The sequence below is a fragment of the Glycine soja genome, chromosome 4 (genome assembly GCF_004193775.1).
Source record: "Glycine soja cultivar W05 chromosome 4, ASM419377v2, whole genome shotgun sequence".
NCBI lineage: Eukaryota > Viridiplantae > Streptophyta > Magnoliopsida > Fabales > Fabaceae > Glycine > Glycine soja.
In genome coordinates, this window is record NC_041005.1 from 45,793,594 (window position 1) to 45,810,738 (window position 17,145).

The following is a 17,145-nucleotide window of genomic DNA, read 5'->3' on the forward strand; positions in this document are numbered from 1 at the left end:
TATATTCTAGTTTTTTATTTTAATTTTTTAATTAATATCCTAAAATATTAGTACCCTAATAATAATTAAATTGTAGTAGCGTAAGGAGTGAGCAACCCTTCCTAGGCCTCGGAAAGTGAAGCGAGTAAACACAGCAAACAGCAAAACAAAGCAGAGTGGACCATTCAGCACAGTCCGACCGTAACCTCAGCTTTTATGTGGCTTCAACTAAATTAACTGAATCCATTCCCTTTAAATTACCAAAGAGCCCCTAGCCCTGCCACTCCTTAGTTTCTGAAAAAGGGCTCGTTGGTCGAGACTCCTCACCAACCTGTCACACACACACTCTGACTCATGCCACAACGGGAACTGCCCACTGCCAAATGCCAACCAAACAAAACCTCTCTCTCACTCTTGCATGTTTGTTTTCAACATACCCTTGAACCACCATTTAATCAAAAGTTTGATATATTTAATTAGCTAAAAAAATAAGTAATCAGGTGATATAAAAAATATTTGTGTAATGTTTGATTTAAAAATGATTGAATGATAATATAAAATAAAAAATGATAGACTAAATAAATATTTAAAAATTTATAACTCATTAAATCTTGATATAACTTTTTGTTTAGTATCTAAAAAAATAAAAAATATAATATTATTCATATTTATCTCTCTCCTTATCTTTATTACGCCTCTCATTGCAATCTCTCAAATCATTTCTTCCTCTTCATTCTCCTTCTATCCAACGCTTACCTTATCGCCGACAACTATCTTTCTCGCCACCATCTCTCCCTCACCGCCCTTGTTGATATCTTTTGTTACCAGGTCCTCCTCTAGTTCCTTCTTGATCTTACCTTCAAGTTTATCATCATGCTCCTTTAAATTTGACGTCTTCTCGATCCGCTCCCCTGCACTATATTCCCCATCCAACGTCACCATTCTCTTCTTCATAAAGAAGTGCGACATTGTCAGACAATCACACAGAATTGTTGTCCTACGACAAATCGCGTTGATCTTCCTCCTCGTCGACAGAGACACATTGTCAGTAACACTAAGCTGGTTCTTTTGGCTTGTCATGAATCACCCCACCGTGAAAGAGAAGATCCTCGTGGAGCTAACAATGATGCTTACTTCCACTCGCAATGATGATCGATGACACTGAACAAAGGAGGCAATGGACTTCAAAGAAATAGAAAAATTTATTTACTTAAAAGTAACATTAGTCGAAACATTACGTGATAATAAATTTTATATTAAATAATAAAATAATTTAAAATTTTTCAAAATCTTGTTTTATATTCTTTTCTAATGCAAACCAAACATTGAACACTACAAACGATATTATAATAAAATTTATATTATTTTATTTAATACATAAACAAGTAAGATACAATACAAAATTATTTATATTATACATCAACCATCAAATAACATACAATATAAAAAATTATCATGTAACTCAATTATTTGTCTAAAATTATTTTGTCTATCGTGCTTTATTAACTAATCAAAGGGACCCCTAAATTTTTATTTCTCGTGAAACTCATGTATATACTAAACCAAACACACCAATGTAGACTTAACTCTTAACTCAACACTCGCTGGCGTGGCTCCTCTCACGAGCCATGGCCCCTCTCACGCTCTCACGAGCCATGGCCCCTCGCATTTATGAGATTTTACTGTTTTGCCACTCCTCCTTCTCTATTTAACATTTCTTGCTCACCCGCATTCAACACCGCCATTCAAGTTTTTCAACAACCCGCTTCCCACGCTACTGCAACTACCATTTTTCTTTTCTTTTTTCCTTGAACCAAACGATGCCTGTTTTTTCTATTAGCAGGTTTGTGTCTGTCTTGTAGAACCGTTTTTTTCTTTACTCCTTCGAACTTTGTCGTTTCGCTTTGTTTTTTTTTCCTCATTACAATGTTACAATATTTTATGTCATGGAAATTTGAACTCCAGATTCTCTCCCCTACCTCCCCTGCCCTACGTTTCTTTTCTCTTTGACTGTTAATATTTTATCTTTTCTTATAATAATGCTGTGGGAATGAAAACAACTATGGTATGGCTTGCACTGCAGCGGAGAAGAAATGTTGTTAATGCTTCATTCAATGGGATTTCTCATTGCTCTTTCTTGTTGAAGGTTCTTTTCTACTATTAGAAAAGTGTTGTCTTTTATAGCCATTAAATGATTCTTTTGGTTTTACCTATTTGCAGGTCGATTACATTATATTCATATATTCACCTTCTCTTCTATCCCATTTCTACCTCATTTTCTAATTACATCATTCATCACTTCTTTCTTTTTTCTTTTTTTTAAATCTCTTTTCTTCCATCCAAATCCTCCCCATACGGGGTGAACTTTTATAAAATAAAATTCGATTTTTCTTTACGTTTTTTTTTTAAAAAAAAATTGGGAAAATGATGGGTACACACTGAGAGAGTTCACAAAAGAAAGTATAATAGGTGATACAGAAGAGACAAAGCGATAGAAGAGAGAGAAATACTAGGTAGAGTGAAATGACGAGTTATTTAGAGTGATAAAGTGTTCATGTGTTATTACTTATTATTATTGTTTATTTTGACCCCATCGCCTTTTTATACTTTTCTTGAAATGGTGTATAGGAGGTGTAAAGAACTGTTTTTTTTTTTTTTTTGTGCTTTGCTTTGCTGGGTTGTTTTATGTTCCCAAACCCTTTTGTAGTGCAAACTCTGTGTGTGTGTGTGTGTGATTTCTAGTACTCTTTGTCTGTGTTGATGTTATCTTTGTCTTGTAGGTGAGGGGGGTTGCACTGTCTCTAGTGAACTCTGATTTTCTAAGTGTGAGATAATGATGGATGGGCGGCGGCATTCAGTTGATATTCCAATTTCCAAAACTCTTGTGGCACTGAGGAGGGTCAGGTCATTGAGGGATCCAACTACTAATTCCATGAGCAAACTCTCTTCTTTGGTTGATAATGTGCACTGGGAAAACGGTTCTGCCAATGAAATTTCCCTCCGGTTTTCGGATGCCACTCGGCTGTGTGATTCCGATGACAATGCTGCTTTCAGATCAAGGAATTTAGGTTTCAAGGGACATAGGGAACCGGATGATGCTGATTTTGTATTGAATCATGGCTTGTTGAACTCAAGGTTGAAGCCTAGTGGGATGTCTTGTAAGGATGATCAACGAGATGATGAACTAGTTTACTCAAAGCCTAATCTGCAGTGTACTTCTGGAGATAAATCACCAAGTGAAAGCTGTGGTAGCAACCATGGGGGTAAAGGATTGGACTTGGCTTGTATTGTGCTTCCAAGTAATAATTTCAAGGATGGGGATTCATGCTATGTAGGAACTGCTAGATCATCTCAATTAGGGAGAATAGATTGCTCCAAGTCAGCCAAAAAGTCTCTACGCAAGAATCAAGTGAACCCATCGGAGTTAGCGGGAAGTATTGCTAGCAATGAAGGTAGTCCATGTCCTTCTGGTTATGATGCTTTTTCGCCATATTGTGCTTCAGTAGGTATAAATCAAGATGTTGATGTTTTAGATAATAATGATAATGGATGTGGAATAAGCTGCTGTTGGTCAAAATCACCAAGGTTTAGAGAATCAAATCTATATGGCGAGATCGAAGACCGTCCCTTGATAACTCACCGTGTTGATGAGACAGATCTTCATGCACACAGAAGCATGAGACACAATGGTGGTGGTGGGATTAGTCCAACTTTGGAAACTCCTAGAAGTTTATCGATGAAATTCAGGCCTAAATCATTTAGTGATTTGGTGGGACAAAATGTGGTAGTAAGGTCTCTTTTGGGTGCCATCTCCAGAGGAAGGATAACATCATTTTATCTCTTCTATGGTCCACGTGGCACTGGCAAGACATCTGCGTCTAGGATGTTTGCTGCTGCACTGAATTGCCTCTCTGTTGTGGAGCAAAGGCCATGTGGTCTATGCAGAGAATGTGTTTTGTTATTTTCTGGAAGAAGTAAAGATGTTAAGGAAGTGGATTCTGTGAGAATCAATCGTGCAGACCAGGTTAAATCCCTTATTAAGAATGCAAGCATCCCTCCGGTTTCCTCACGTTTTAAGGTTTTCTTTATTGATGAGTGCCAGTTATTGAATGGGGAGACATGGGCAAGCATTTCAAATAGCCTAGAGAACCTTTCTCAACATGTGGTTTTTGTGATGATCACTCCTGATTTGGATAAGCTTCCTCCAAGTGCAGTTTCCCGGGCTCAGAGGTATCACTTTCCGAAGGTTAAAGATGCCGACATTGTATGCAGACTAGAAAAAATTTGCGCCGAAGAAGGTCTTGAATTTGAACAGGATGCTTTGGACTTCATTGCTGCAAAATCCTGTGGTTCTGTTAGGGATGCAGAAATGATGCTTGATCAGATGAGCTTGCTTGGTAAAAAGATCAATATTTCTTTAGCTTATGAGCTGGTAAGTCTAGTGCTTTTGTTCCATACATGTATTTACTCCAAACTACAGTTTTCTCCTTGGTAATTCTGGCTTACCCCTTTGTTGTTCTGCAGACTGGGATCGTATCGGATGATGAGTTGCTTGATTTGCTGGATCTGGCTTTGTCATCTGACACTTCGAATACAGTTATAAGAGCTCGGGAGCTCATGAGATCAAGGATAGATCCTTTGCAACTTGTATCTCAGTTGGCAAATCTCATTATGGACATCCTTGCAGGGAAATGTGAAAATGGTGGTTCTGAAGTGAGAAGTAGATTTTCTAGGAGATACAGCTGTAAGTGCTTAAAGCATAATTTATCATATTCTGGTTAACTTTAAGCAAATACATTGATGTTTAACATTCTTGCAGTACATGTTTGTGTTTCTCTGGCACAACTCTATTTTGCTCATATCTTATTTCTGTTATCTGAATAGTTGTTTTTCTCTATGGTAGCGGAAGCTGATCTGCAGAAACTGAACAATGCATTGAAAGTACTTTCTGATACTGAGAAGCACTTAAGATTTTCGAAGAATCAAACAACGTGGTTCACCGTAGCCCTCCTACAGTTAAGCTCTGTAGATTGTCAATCTGTGGATGCAAATGATACCAAGCTGAGCCTTAGAGGTGCATGCAATGGAGGTGAGCTTGATTTTTTTCCTTTGGTTATTACATTATTTTCAATTCCTTTTCTCCATTGTTGTTTGGCAGAATGGAGTGGTTTTGTCAACTAGAACATTTTTTTTCTTTTCATTATTTACAGGGCAAAGCTTGGAACATTTTGACACAGGTCTGTGTGATAACAAGTCATACAGATTAGAAGTGCCAGAGGATCACAAAGGAACATTGGATTCCATTTGGTATAAAGCTACGGAGATGTGTCATTCTGGTCAGCTCAAAAATTTTCTCAGGAAGAAGGGGAAGTTGTCTTCACTTCATGTTGATCGCAGTACAGCTTGTAATTTTCTTTATGTCTTGTCTTCCTACTCATTTTTCATTCATTTAAAAATTTCTTGCATCATAGCTTAACTGCTTTCTGCTGTTATGTTTGGTGTTTTTGTCATACTTTCTCTATAAGGATTTTGCTTGTTTTTTTATTGCAGAGAATTTTGCTTGTTAAAAGGTGTCTCTAATTGATTGATTTCTTTTATTAGATAAAGTTATCAAGAGAATTTGAATTTCTGTAATTTAGAATTCATTGTTTGGATACTTTTTATGAAGAATTTAAAATTTTAGAATTTTAAAACAGAATTTTAAACAACTAAAAATTTGGAATTTCAATTTCCTTCTAAAAGGTGAAAATTTGAAATTCTCTTCTTACAGTCTTTTTCAAGAAACATCGATCGAATGTGAGCACAGAGGAACACGTATAACTAACACATCAATCATATTTTTTCTTTTTTTTCATTCATTTTTTTCATCTTCATAATTTTAATTTTTTTTTATCCAAACACAAAATTTTGAAAATAAAAGAATTTCAATTATTGAAGTATTTGAAATTCTTAGAATTTAAAATTTCTCAAAATTTTAAATTTCTCCATCCAAATACACTTTAAGGATCTTCCAGTATTTTCCCTGTAATTTGCAGTATGCATTTTTCTCATTTTCCTTTACTACCCAAAAAAGAAAAAAAGTTTTACATTGATAATATTTATATTTATGATTATGATTGGGCAAGTATTTGCTATACTGCTATAAAATTCGGTTTCTTTTCCGTAATCTTGGTCACCTATTTATATCTTTGACCTAGTGTTTTATGTGAATATACTGCACTCCTTTAGTTCTACTTACCCAAATATACTTGGTACCAAGTACTGAGTAATGAATGAGCAATACTCTAATTTTAGGTCTTGCTATTGCTGAGTTGGAGTTCCACCATCGCCACCATGTATCTAAGGCTGAGAAGTCATGGAAAGCGATTGCAAGTTCCATGCAGTTCATACTGGGTTGCAACATTGAGTTGAGGATCACTTATGCACCGTGTGCTTCTGATCCTAAGTATGCCAAACTTAGATCATCTTTCAGTATCTTCGGTTGCTCGCGCAGAATTCGTCAACAGAAGTCCTTATCATCTAATGAACGAGGGAGTGAATCAGATTACGCTGACAACAACTCAGAAAATCCCAAGAAGGATAGAACATCTACCTCTGATTGCGGAATGGATGCTGCAACAGCTTTGAGAAGTAGTGAAGGGAATTTGCTCAGCTCAGGAGAAAGATTTTTGAATAGGTCATTTCAAGAGACTAAGAGGACATCATTTGCCAAAGTGGATTTCTCTAAGGAAGAGGGATACAATTGTGCACATCTTGATCCATCAATGCTTGATTCAGATAATAATCACTCTAACTGTTTTCCTAAAACTCTTTGGCTTCAAAAGAAGTTCCGTTCTTCATATTCATCCAAGTTGACTTTTCAGGGTATTCTACCACAGAAAGATTTTGTTGTATCTGTCCCGAAGAAGTGTACATGTTCTGGGACATAGACATATGCTAATGAACCCGGCATTTTTTCCATTAGTTGTAAGAACTGCACCAAAGCCTCAGAAAAAGTAGGTTGAGTAGTTATGCATTTTTGTGCTACTCTTTTGGCATTGTTATAATTGTTGAGGACTGCAGTTACATAGAACCTACAATAGTTTGATAGAATGAACTAAAATTTACATTCATGTACTTTGATTTTAGTAACTCTGAAATTGATTACAAATGTTGAAGATTCATCAAGCTACTGGTATATATATTGAAATGTTAACCATGTGTTTTCCATTAAATATGTGCCATGGACTTGTGGTCAAAAATAGGTTGGATTTGCATGCAGATGTCTATCTGATGTATGCGGATGAAGGTGCTTCCTGCTAGCCTTTTATGGAAAACAAGAATGGTTTGCCGACAAGGATCATATTGAGCTTACATAAATTGTGGTTAATCATTCATGCAAGTTAATTGGAAATGGCTTAAATATATTTTATTTTAAGCTGTTTGGTTTTAGTCTTTAAAAAAAAATGTTACTTTTAGATTGTGACATTTTTTTGGTATTTTTTTAAATAGTTTTTACCAATAGTAGTCTAGTGCTGACACTACTAATAAAATAAAGAATGCTAATTAAGGTAATAGAAAAATATTTTACCTTGAAAGGATATAAATATAGTGAAAATTGCATTGAAAATGAGTCTTACAAACAATTTTTTTATTTTTTTTTCATATTTTTGGCTTAGAAGATAAACTTTTCATGTAATCTTCACTTTGTTTAAGTTCATTTTTTGTCTAAATATTAGTTGGTTTCATAATTTTTGGGTTGGTAAAAAAAATGGACCAAATTGTAACCTGAAAAAAGTTAAGGGATCACGTGATTGATGAAGTCTTTAAAAAAATATATATATATATAATGTTGAAAGTAAATATATTGAATTGAAAAATAAGAACAATATTAAAAGCAATGAAAATCATTATTCATAAATATATGAAAAATAAAAAATGTAATTATCTTATTTATATAAAGTAATAAATACATTATTTCATTGAACTATGCACCTAAAACAAATCTAATTATCTTATTCTAAATTATTCTTGATTAATTTAATTATATTACTTAAGATTTTCTATTTTGTTAGGCATGTTAGCACTAAACTTACTAAAGTCATGGTAAGGGTTAAAAAAAGAACACTGCGTAAATGTCTAGATCTAAAAATAATATTTTTTTTTTTGCAATGACTAAAATCGGACAAAGACATATTTAAAGATATTTTCTTTCATTTTAGAAATTTAAAAAGTTAAAAATACTATTATATTTTTAAAAACTAATTTAAAATAAACTAAAGTAGTTTACCCATGCTTTTTGCTATGAAAGGACAAATCCAAGCACAACTTGAATTTTCAAAATTTGTTACCAATGACAATATAGTAATTAAGTCTAAATTAATTAGCTATCAATTAATAACAATATTTTAAAATCTTATTTTCTCCATATTGAAAACTTTGTCTCCTGTCTTAGTGTCTCCAATATATTGAGGCATATTTTCTTCAGTAGAATACATTAAACAAATTTGTTAAAATTATTTGAAAAATATTCGTGCCAACATAATGTCTTTCTTTGGGTATGCAAACTTTGTCTCTTGCTCTTTCACTCTTTCTATCTCTAATTATATACTTGTTATCTTTCACTCTTTGGAGATAAGTGTTTTAATATGCTTTCTCTCTTAACAATGAATCTGAAATGTTGAAATGAACTTAAATCATAAAAACTTTTTTTTATTCTGAATTATTTTTCATAAAAATTGTTATATTCAATTATGTGTGTAAACTGTTATGTATGTTGTTTCTCTCTCTTGCTCTTGGAAGGCGAGCGAGTTTTGTTAATTAATTTCCTTTTTAATTATAATTTTTCTCTTAAATATTGGATCTGAAACATTAAAATGAACTTGAATCATTAAAAGTTCTTTTCTATCTTATTCTTTACCAATTGAATAATTTTTTTTAGATTCGATTATGTGATTGATTAAGCAATCTGTATTTGTATGAGCTTTGAGTATTGTTACTAGTTCTCAATGAAAGTTATGAGTGACAAAGATTAAGCCGTGATCTTGGTTCATGTTGCAAATCAGGAATTTAATAGTTGTATTGGTATTTATGCTTTTGAATAGATTGAGTTTTTTTATAAGTTTGATTCTAATTACAATTAAGCTTGATACTAAATATTTACAGCATTAGGATGATTTTATCGATAGTATGGTTTCTTAAGTTAAGTGTGTTAATTGTTATAATTCCTTTTTTTTTCTCTATAGTACATTTTTGGCCTTTGGCTTTCTAATTTTTTGATATTCTTAGAATAGTAAATATGCAAGAATTATAATAGAAAATGATTATAAAGCTTTACCTTTGTCAATATTTACGAGAGAATTTTTTTTATTGCTTGTACTTGCCAAATTGAATTATAAGATAATTTATAGTGTCCACTTGAGGATTGCCCTCTATCCATTTAATTTGATATTTTCCTTCCGCATATTACTTACTCTCTACTGTTATTAGTTTTAAAACTTTCAAATATAATATAAATCTAACTAGGAGGCTTTGCCACCTTTGTTGATTTATATTATATTTTTATTTTGTGCTATATTTTTACTCTGTGCTTTCTTTTATTGTTCTGTGCACTTTTTTTTTTTTACCTTCTTTCCTTATACGGGTTTTTGGTACCTATATGGTATCAGAGCCTTACATTAGCTCTGGATAGATATCGTGAGATGGATAGAGGACAATCCTCAAGTGGACATTATAAGTTATCTTATTTGGAAAAATATAAAATATGATAAACCCGTAACTCTCTTTTTTTTTAAAAAAAAAAAAAGAACAACAACGTCCTTATCAGTTTTCTGGATATTAAGCTGAGTACTGAAGATCGCAAACTGCCCACACTTACTTTTGGGTCTTATGTAGATCTTATTTTCCTCCAAGCACCAGCCTAACCAAAAAGGACTTTCATAGTTTTTTTAAAAACAGTTATCAAGGGCACACCTTTGCAGGCTTACCAATCCCAGGTTTTCGAAAAACAAGCAAAGGAAAGAAAGAAAAAAAAATTACTATTTACAAGCATTTGGGTTCTAAATCATATTCGCATTTTCCAAATGAAGATAACTAAGGCCCCTTGAGGGTGCCTTCACAAGAATTAGCCAGACATAGTGAGAATCGTACTTACAGTTTATCGGAGAAAACTTTGGGGTAGGGGAAGAGATGCAGAAAAGAACTTGATATTATTGCACAGACAACTATTACAAACTTCTCTTTCTAAATTTCTTTCTCTCTCACTATTGGGTATGGTCTTGTTCAGCGTGTGTTCAACTGAACCTTAACACCCTTTATATAGAGAAAGTTTACATAACAAGACAAAATCCTTTCAGTCAAGAACAGTAACATTACCATTCCTTTACTCTGTCACAGGGTTGTCCTTTACAGATACTTTTATTACAGATAAGCTCGATGTCTAATCTTATGCAATAGTAAAGATTCCTGCCCCTTTTTTTTTTTTTAAACTTTTCTTTGGGCAGGATACATTTGTCATCAACTCTTGCTTGCTTTTGTAATCGTAACATCTTCTTCATCTTGGATATTTCCATAACAGAAAATGTCAGATGAATCTTCCATTGAAAGATCAGTAGAAGGGAAAGGAGGAGTTTGTTGTCCATGGCACCCACTGGCTTCATAAATCTCCTTGTCTTTTTTCTCTTTCTGGAAAAACTGAACTAATTTGTTGTTGAGATCCACCGGAAAGGGAATGAAAAATTTTCCATTGTATAAGGGCAGGAAGAGTTTTGTATCATGAGTTTCTTTTATCAGATCAAACTCACGTTTGTCTTCTTCTGAGAAGAACCATTGATAGCCCTGAATTTGTGCCCTCATAAGGTTGTACTGGTATTGTGTATTGCCTTGTACATCCCAGCTCTCATATTCATCATTGAATAGGCAGGGATAATCTCTATGATCCTCTGGTAAGAGTTTCATAACATGGCAAGGATAATTCTGAGCAGTGAAGTTGCTCGGGCAAGTACTTATCTTGATGGCAATGTAGTCCATCATTTATGCCTGGATTAAGTTTATGGCCTCATTGATTGAGGGATTAAATCCTTCGAATCTATCAGATGGAGGAATCAAGATTGATTCCAAACATCCGTAGTCCAATAGACTTTTTGCAGAAATTACTAAGTCTTCATATCCGAACACAATATGGTTGATGGTTCTACAATCCATTCATATGTTATATCAATTAGGTTAATTTTGTAGGTTACACTTTTTATACATGTTCTAATTTTAATTTTTTTCAAGTATACATGTATAAAAATAACATCATCTCATATCATCATATATTCACTAAGATATCAAATTAATTAATTTGTGCAAGAAAAATAAACATTAATTATATCTGCATCAAAATTGGTCATTGGACTTAAAACTGATTACTAGACTCAAAACTAGTCATTGGATGCAAATTGATAATCATTTGACACAAATTTTGTAGAATTTCAAAATTTTGTAGAATTACATTCTACACCTTTCAAACCATCCCAAAACAAACCCAAACCATTTTCTATCAATTCCAATATGTAAACAATATCAAAACTCTTTACAAAGAGGAACTCTTCATCAATATTCATCAAATAATCAAAAACCCCAATTTCTAAAACTCAAAACCCCAAATGCTCAAACCATTTTTAAACAATATGATTCATTTTCAAGCAACATTGAAATCAATCCACAACAATCTAAACATAGAAAAAAAAAGATAAAACTTCTTTTACCTATTCAAACTCAAAAGATGACTTTGTGAATATGATGAAGCAAAGAAAGGAAATTTGGGTCTAATATAGAAGCTTTCTCCCATTCACACAGTAGTTCCATACCTAGGGTAGGGTACATAGGTTCAGGTCCACGAGCTGGTCTGTTAATCCCACTGATCAGGCTGATTACGGACCTATTTTTTTACAAACGTATAATTATAAGCAATAATTGAGTTCAGTCCATTAAGTCCGCGAACTTCAGACTGAGTATGAGTTGAGACTTCAGACAAAATTATAAATGAAAATTAATTTTAAAATGAAAATTATACAGATTAAGTATGAGTTGAGACTTCAGACTTCAGAGCCTCCTCTTTCAAACCCTTACTCCGTCACACACCTCCCCTTCCTTAGCCTTTACTTTGCTGCGAGGCCTACAACATCACTTTATCTTCCATGGCTCACGCGCAACCTCCTTACCCCGGCCAACATTGCACCATGCTTCCCTTACCTCGACTAAACACTGCACGAGAAGGTCACTTCCTCCTCCACGACTCTCACGCACCACCTCTCTCTATGCATTACACCTCTCTCTTACACGTCACACCTCCCTTCACTGTCGTGCCTCTCTCTTGCTTGTGGATGTGCCAAACAACCAAAAACATTTTTTTAAAATTATGAATTGAACCTGCGGACCGGTCCGTTTATTCATGGGCTTGACAGATCGGATATGAACCTAAAAAAAATCAATTTTTTCATAGAACGAATTTATCTCGTCTGCTTAAAATGCGGGTTTCACGGGCCGGGCCTTAAGCAAACTAGATTGGCCCATATACCCACCCCTATCCACACCATCCATACCACCCAAACTCCAAAAACCAGCATAAATCACATCAAAACCATGAAAATGAACACCTTTATGAACTTCAAAAAGTGCTCATAGAGGAAAAACAAAAATAGAAGATGAGAGGGGAGGAAGGAGAATTTGTTACCACTGAACTAGCCTCAAAACTCAAAAAGAGAACAATTACAACTTACAAGGTCCCTTGAGTCAAGGAAATTCAATGTCTCACACTCTCTAATGGTGGGTTGTCTTGGAGAGGAAAAAAATGTGAAATGAGAGGGTTTGTGTTTTGGTTCAGATTTACAAAGGGTTTGTGATGAGTTTATAACTATCTCACTTCCTTCTCTTTACACCCCACACTTCATGAAACTAACTCACCATTTTCTCATGAGTCAAGGTCCATCCATTTAGGTTCAAACACTTTAAAACTCATCAAAATATACATATAACATGACATATACATAAGATATACATAAATATAACTATCCATCATCTCATAATTAATTAATTACAAACACTTGATTTAAATTAAATTGCTCTTGCAATCTAACTAAAACACTTAATTAAGCAATATAGAAATTACATTGTTGCAAAAAATAGTGTTATAAAGTTTTGTTGTTCAAAAACCAATTTTGAGATTTAGATGAAAAAAGCAATAAAGAGGAAAAAGGGAGAAGGTGCACAAATGATTTTTATGTTGGTTCATCCCAATCTTAGGCTACATCTAGTCCTCATCCTTCAAAATGATATTTTTCACTAATACAACCAGTCACATGTTAGACTAGTTAACCACTGGATTTTTATATTGATGATGAATTTCCTAACTTTTCTAATGTTGAAGAAATGGTAAGTATAATGTGTTGCATTGAATGGTAATGATTCACCATATTTAGTTGTGTTAAGTTGTCTCTCATATTCTTAATGTTGTCTGCTCAGATTCTTGAAATGGATTTATCTCCAACAGATCAAGATACAAATGCAAGTAGAGAAGGTAAATCACTTGATTAGATAAAACAACAATATCACACTTTTGTTTAATGTTTTCAATTTGAAAAGGGATGCCTCTTGCACAAGGTTCCCTACCTGTAAAGGTGGGGATTGTACAAGATTCCTTACCTGCAAAGATAGGGAACCTTGTGCAAAAGGCTGCCTTTTTCAAATTAAAAACATTAAATAAAAGTGTGATATTTTTGTTTTATCTAGTCAAATGATTTACCTTTTCTACTTGCATTTGTATCTTGATTTGTTGGAGATAACTCCATTTCAAGAATCTCAGCAGGCAACATCAAGGATATGAAAGATAACTTAACATAATTAAATATGGGAAATTATTATCATTCAATGCTATGCATTATACTTATAATTTCCTCAACATCATAAAAGTTAGGAAGCTCATCATCATTATGAAATTCCAGTGGTTGATTGGTCCAGCAGGTGACTGGTTGTATTAGTAGAAAATATCATCTTAAAAGGTGACGATTGGACGTAGTCTAAGGTTGAGGTAAACTAGTATAAAAATCTTTTGTGCACATTCTTCTCCCTTTTTCCTCTTTATTGCCTTTGTTTTGCATCTACATCTCATAATTGATTTTTGAACAACAAAGCTTTATAACACTATTTTCAAATGAACTTGCAACTAAGAGTTTTCTACCTAAACTGGTGTCATTAAACATGAGTAATGGAACTTGGTTCTAAGCTGATAAAATATTTTTTTTCCAGAAATTGTTCAGTTTTTGTTCTAAGCAGGAAACAGTTCTTCATTTTGAACTTATAAATATTGAACTAACTTTAGAACAATCATATTTTACAAAAATGATTCTAAGTTTGTGAAAATATAATTCAACCTCACTTCTTTTGTTATTTTTGTCACTTTAAGATCTTTAAGTAAATACTGGGTAAGTGTGTCGACAAGGACTCTAATGCTTAAGTCAATTTAGACATAATGAAATATGAGTAGGGAGATGAACAAACCTCAGGTACCCTTTTGGTGTGTGCATATATAGGTACAAAATGAGGGAGTAGCACATTCCCATTAAGGTATGACTTGGTATGATTGGAGCATTGGTTGAAGGAGCCACACAATGATGGTTGTCATTCATTATGGTCGATATTCTCCTTAACAATGATTGGTGTACTTTGAAGAATTGTCAAGTCTAACAAGTATACCCAATTGAAGGCTTGTCCATAACAGTAATTATACTTCTTGTCTTAAAAAAGTAGTACGTCACTAATCAGCCTAGTACAAAGGGATGCAGAACTTGTAAAATCTATTAGTAGTGCTTACTTTGTTGTTGAGGATCTTTGAGAATCTTTAAGAAAGTGGAGTGCATATGGAGTATAAGTGTCACCGATAATAGATAGAGGCAATACCATTACAATCTGAGTTAGAAAGAAAAAAGTGAATTAGAAATCACAATACAAAATTTACAAATAAATAATTTTTCCAAATGTCTATGATTCATTACAAAAAACTAATGTGTGAGACAATGACAATGGCGAGTATGATGACCAAATTGTACAAAATAGTTATGAAATATATATTTTCATAGGATACTTTCAAGTTGGTGTTCTAACACTTGGGTCAACTTCAACTTGGTCGATACCATACTATGTGAACAATGTGAATTGCATTTAGAAAAATCCATTATCGCTTTAGTCAACCAAATTTTATATCTAAAATTAAATATCCCCATAAATATCAAAAAGTGAAGATTTGGGTTTCTTCTTATATTAGTGTCTCACACTAATTTATCCTAACAATAATAATACTCAAATAAACATTTATTTATTGCTAACTAAGGTGTCACTTATTATTCACTCAATCTATCCCATTGCAATAACATTTTAAGTGTAAAGGACGGTCAAAATTGTAGTTGTTAGATTACTCCTTTTGATGTGTTATCTATCATAGAAAACAAAAAAAAGTCTACCCATCTAACCAAACATGATTTTTTCTCCTAATAATATCTTAATAATTTGTTAGAATGTAAAAATTAAATATTAAGAAACCAATTTGAACATATAAGTTGCTCCATGATTTGCATTAAAAGAATAGGCCAAAGGAAAAGTAGGAAATTAGTAAACTCTAATTTTAGCAAAATTGTAACCAATATTTAATGTAGAAAAAACCAATAGCAAAACACACCCACAAATCAAGTTGTGCCCGAAGAGAAATTTAACAACAATAATTAACCAACAAAAAAGATAAACCAACTAACCTAAATGCATATTGAACTAGAGAAATGTATGAAAAATAACACTTCATGATGCTATCAATAAGACTTCTACTTGATAAATGCTCCACTCTTTAAGATTCTCAAAGATCTTTAAGGAGAAAGTGAGCACAACTGGTGATTTGCAAGTCCTATGTCCCTTCAAATAAGTTGTGCAATCTAAAGCCAAAATCCACCAGCTGTCAACACAAATAAGGAAGTGATTAAATTAATGGTGAAAACACCTACCATTATCAATCATGCAATTAAGTATAGTTACCTAATCTTCATACAATCCAAATTATTTAATCATATACATAATCAAAGATAACATGTTTTTTCTCAAAATAATTCAATAATAAAACAATAAGAAAAGAAGAATAACTTTTGGAGACCCATGTCCATTTAAATGATTTAGATCCAACTTTAAAAGGAAAGTTCAAATTACAAGGAAATATATTCATAAAAGCTTACTCACCTTCAAAGAGAGAGAAAGAAAGAACATCAGGTTGCTTCCCATCAAAGAGTGAAAGAGGAATGACAAATCTAGAAAAGAGAAAGATTTGCTCACTTTCAAAGTTTAGATCTAAAGGAGGGAGGAAAGGAGATGGAGATAAAGAGCTTAGATTAATAGAGTTGCTTGCCTTCAAAGGGCAAGAAAGAAAATAGTAGTTCAAGTTGGTTTTCCATCAAAGAGTGGAAGAGAAATAGTAGATCCAAAAAAGTAGAAAGATTTGCTCACTTTTCAAAGAGTGAGAAAGAAAAAAGTAGATCAAGTCATTTTCCATCAAAGAGTAAAAAATGAATAATAGATATGAAAAAAGAGAGATTTGTCCACCTTCAAAGTGTCGACCTGGGGAGAAAAGGAAAAGGAAGAGATAAAAAAACATAGATCAAGAGAAATAAAAGGAATCACTTACCTTCAAATAATAGATCTAAGAAAAGAGAGAAAAAAAGGTTCCAAAGCAAGAGTGAGAGGAAAAGTTTAAATAATTTAAGCATGTACACAATCGAAGATAACGCTATTTTTATCAAAACAATTTAATTCATAAAATATAGAAAGAAAAATAAATTTTGCAGATTCAATACTAGTTCAACAATTTAGATACGTTGTTACAAACCAAAAAAGTCGGATTGTGAGAAAATCAATTTGTAAAACTCACTTACCTTCAAAAAGTGAGAAAGAAAGACCGGATCGGGTTACTTTCCATTGAAAAGTGAAAGAAGAACAACAGATCTAGAAAAAAGAGAAAGTTTTGTTCACCTTCAAAGCGTAGATCTAGGAAAAAAGGATGAAGAGAGAGAGATAAAAGCTTAAATCAAGGGAAGGAAAAGGAATAACTCGCTTTTGAAGTAGATCTAGGGAAAAGAGATAACAAGTTCAAAAGCAGGAACAAGAGAAAAA

The 17,145-nt window shown here is 33.2% G+C and overlaps 1 protein-coding gene across 3 annotated transcripts; it reads left to right on the forward strand.

Moving 5' to 3' along the window:
- Window positions 1-1,627: 1,627 nt before the first annotated feature.
- LOC114409902 (protein STICHEL-like 2) lies at window positions 1,628-7,158 on the forward strand. 3 transcript variants are annotated; one of them, XM_028373560.1, is made up of 6 exons: window positions 1,628-1,822; window positions 2,760-4,411; window positions 4,504-4,723; window positions 4,883-5,068; window positions 5,190-5,384; window positions 6,274-7,158. In XM_028373560.1, the coding sequence occupies exons 2-6, from the start codon at window positions 2,813-2,815 to the stop codon at window positions 6,906-6,908; spliced, it is 2,835 nt and encodes a 944-aa protein (XP_028229361.1). In that variant the 5' UTR covers window positions 1,628-1,822; window positions 2,760-2,812; the 3' UTR covers window positions 6,909-7,158. The 3 variants fall into 3 exon arrangements, with proteins under 3 accessions (XP_028229361.1, XP_028229362.1, XP_028229363.1); XM_028373561.1 differs by lacking the exon at window positions 1,628-1,822 and adding an exon at window positions 1,842-2,125; XM_028373562.1 differs by lacking the exon at window positions 1,628-1,822 and adding an exon at window positions 2,369-2,492.
- Window positions 7,159-17,145: the final 9,987 nt, after the last annotated feature.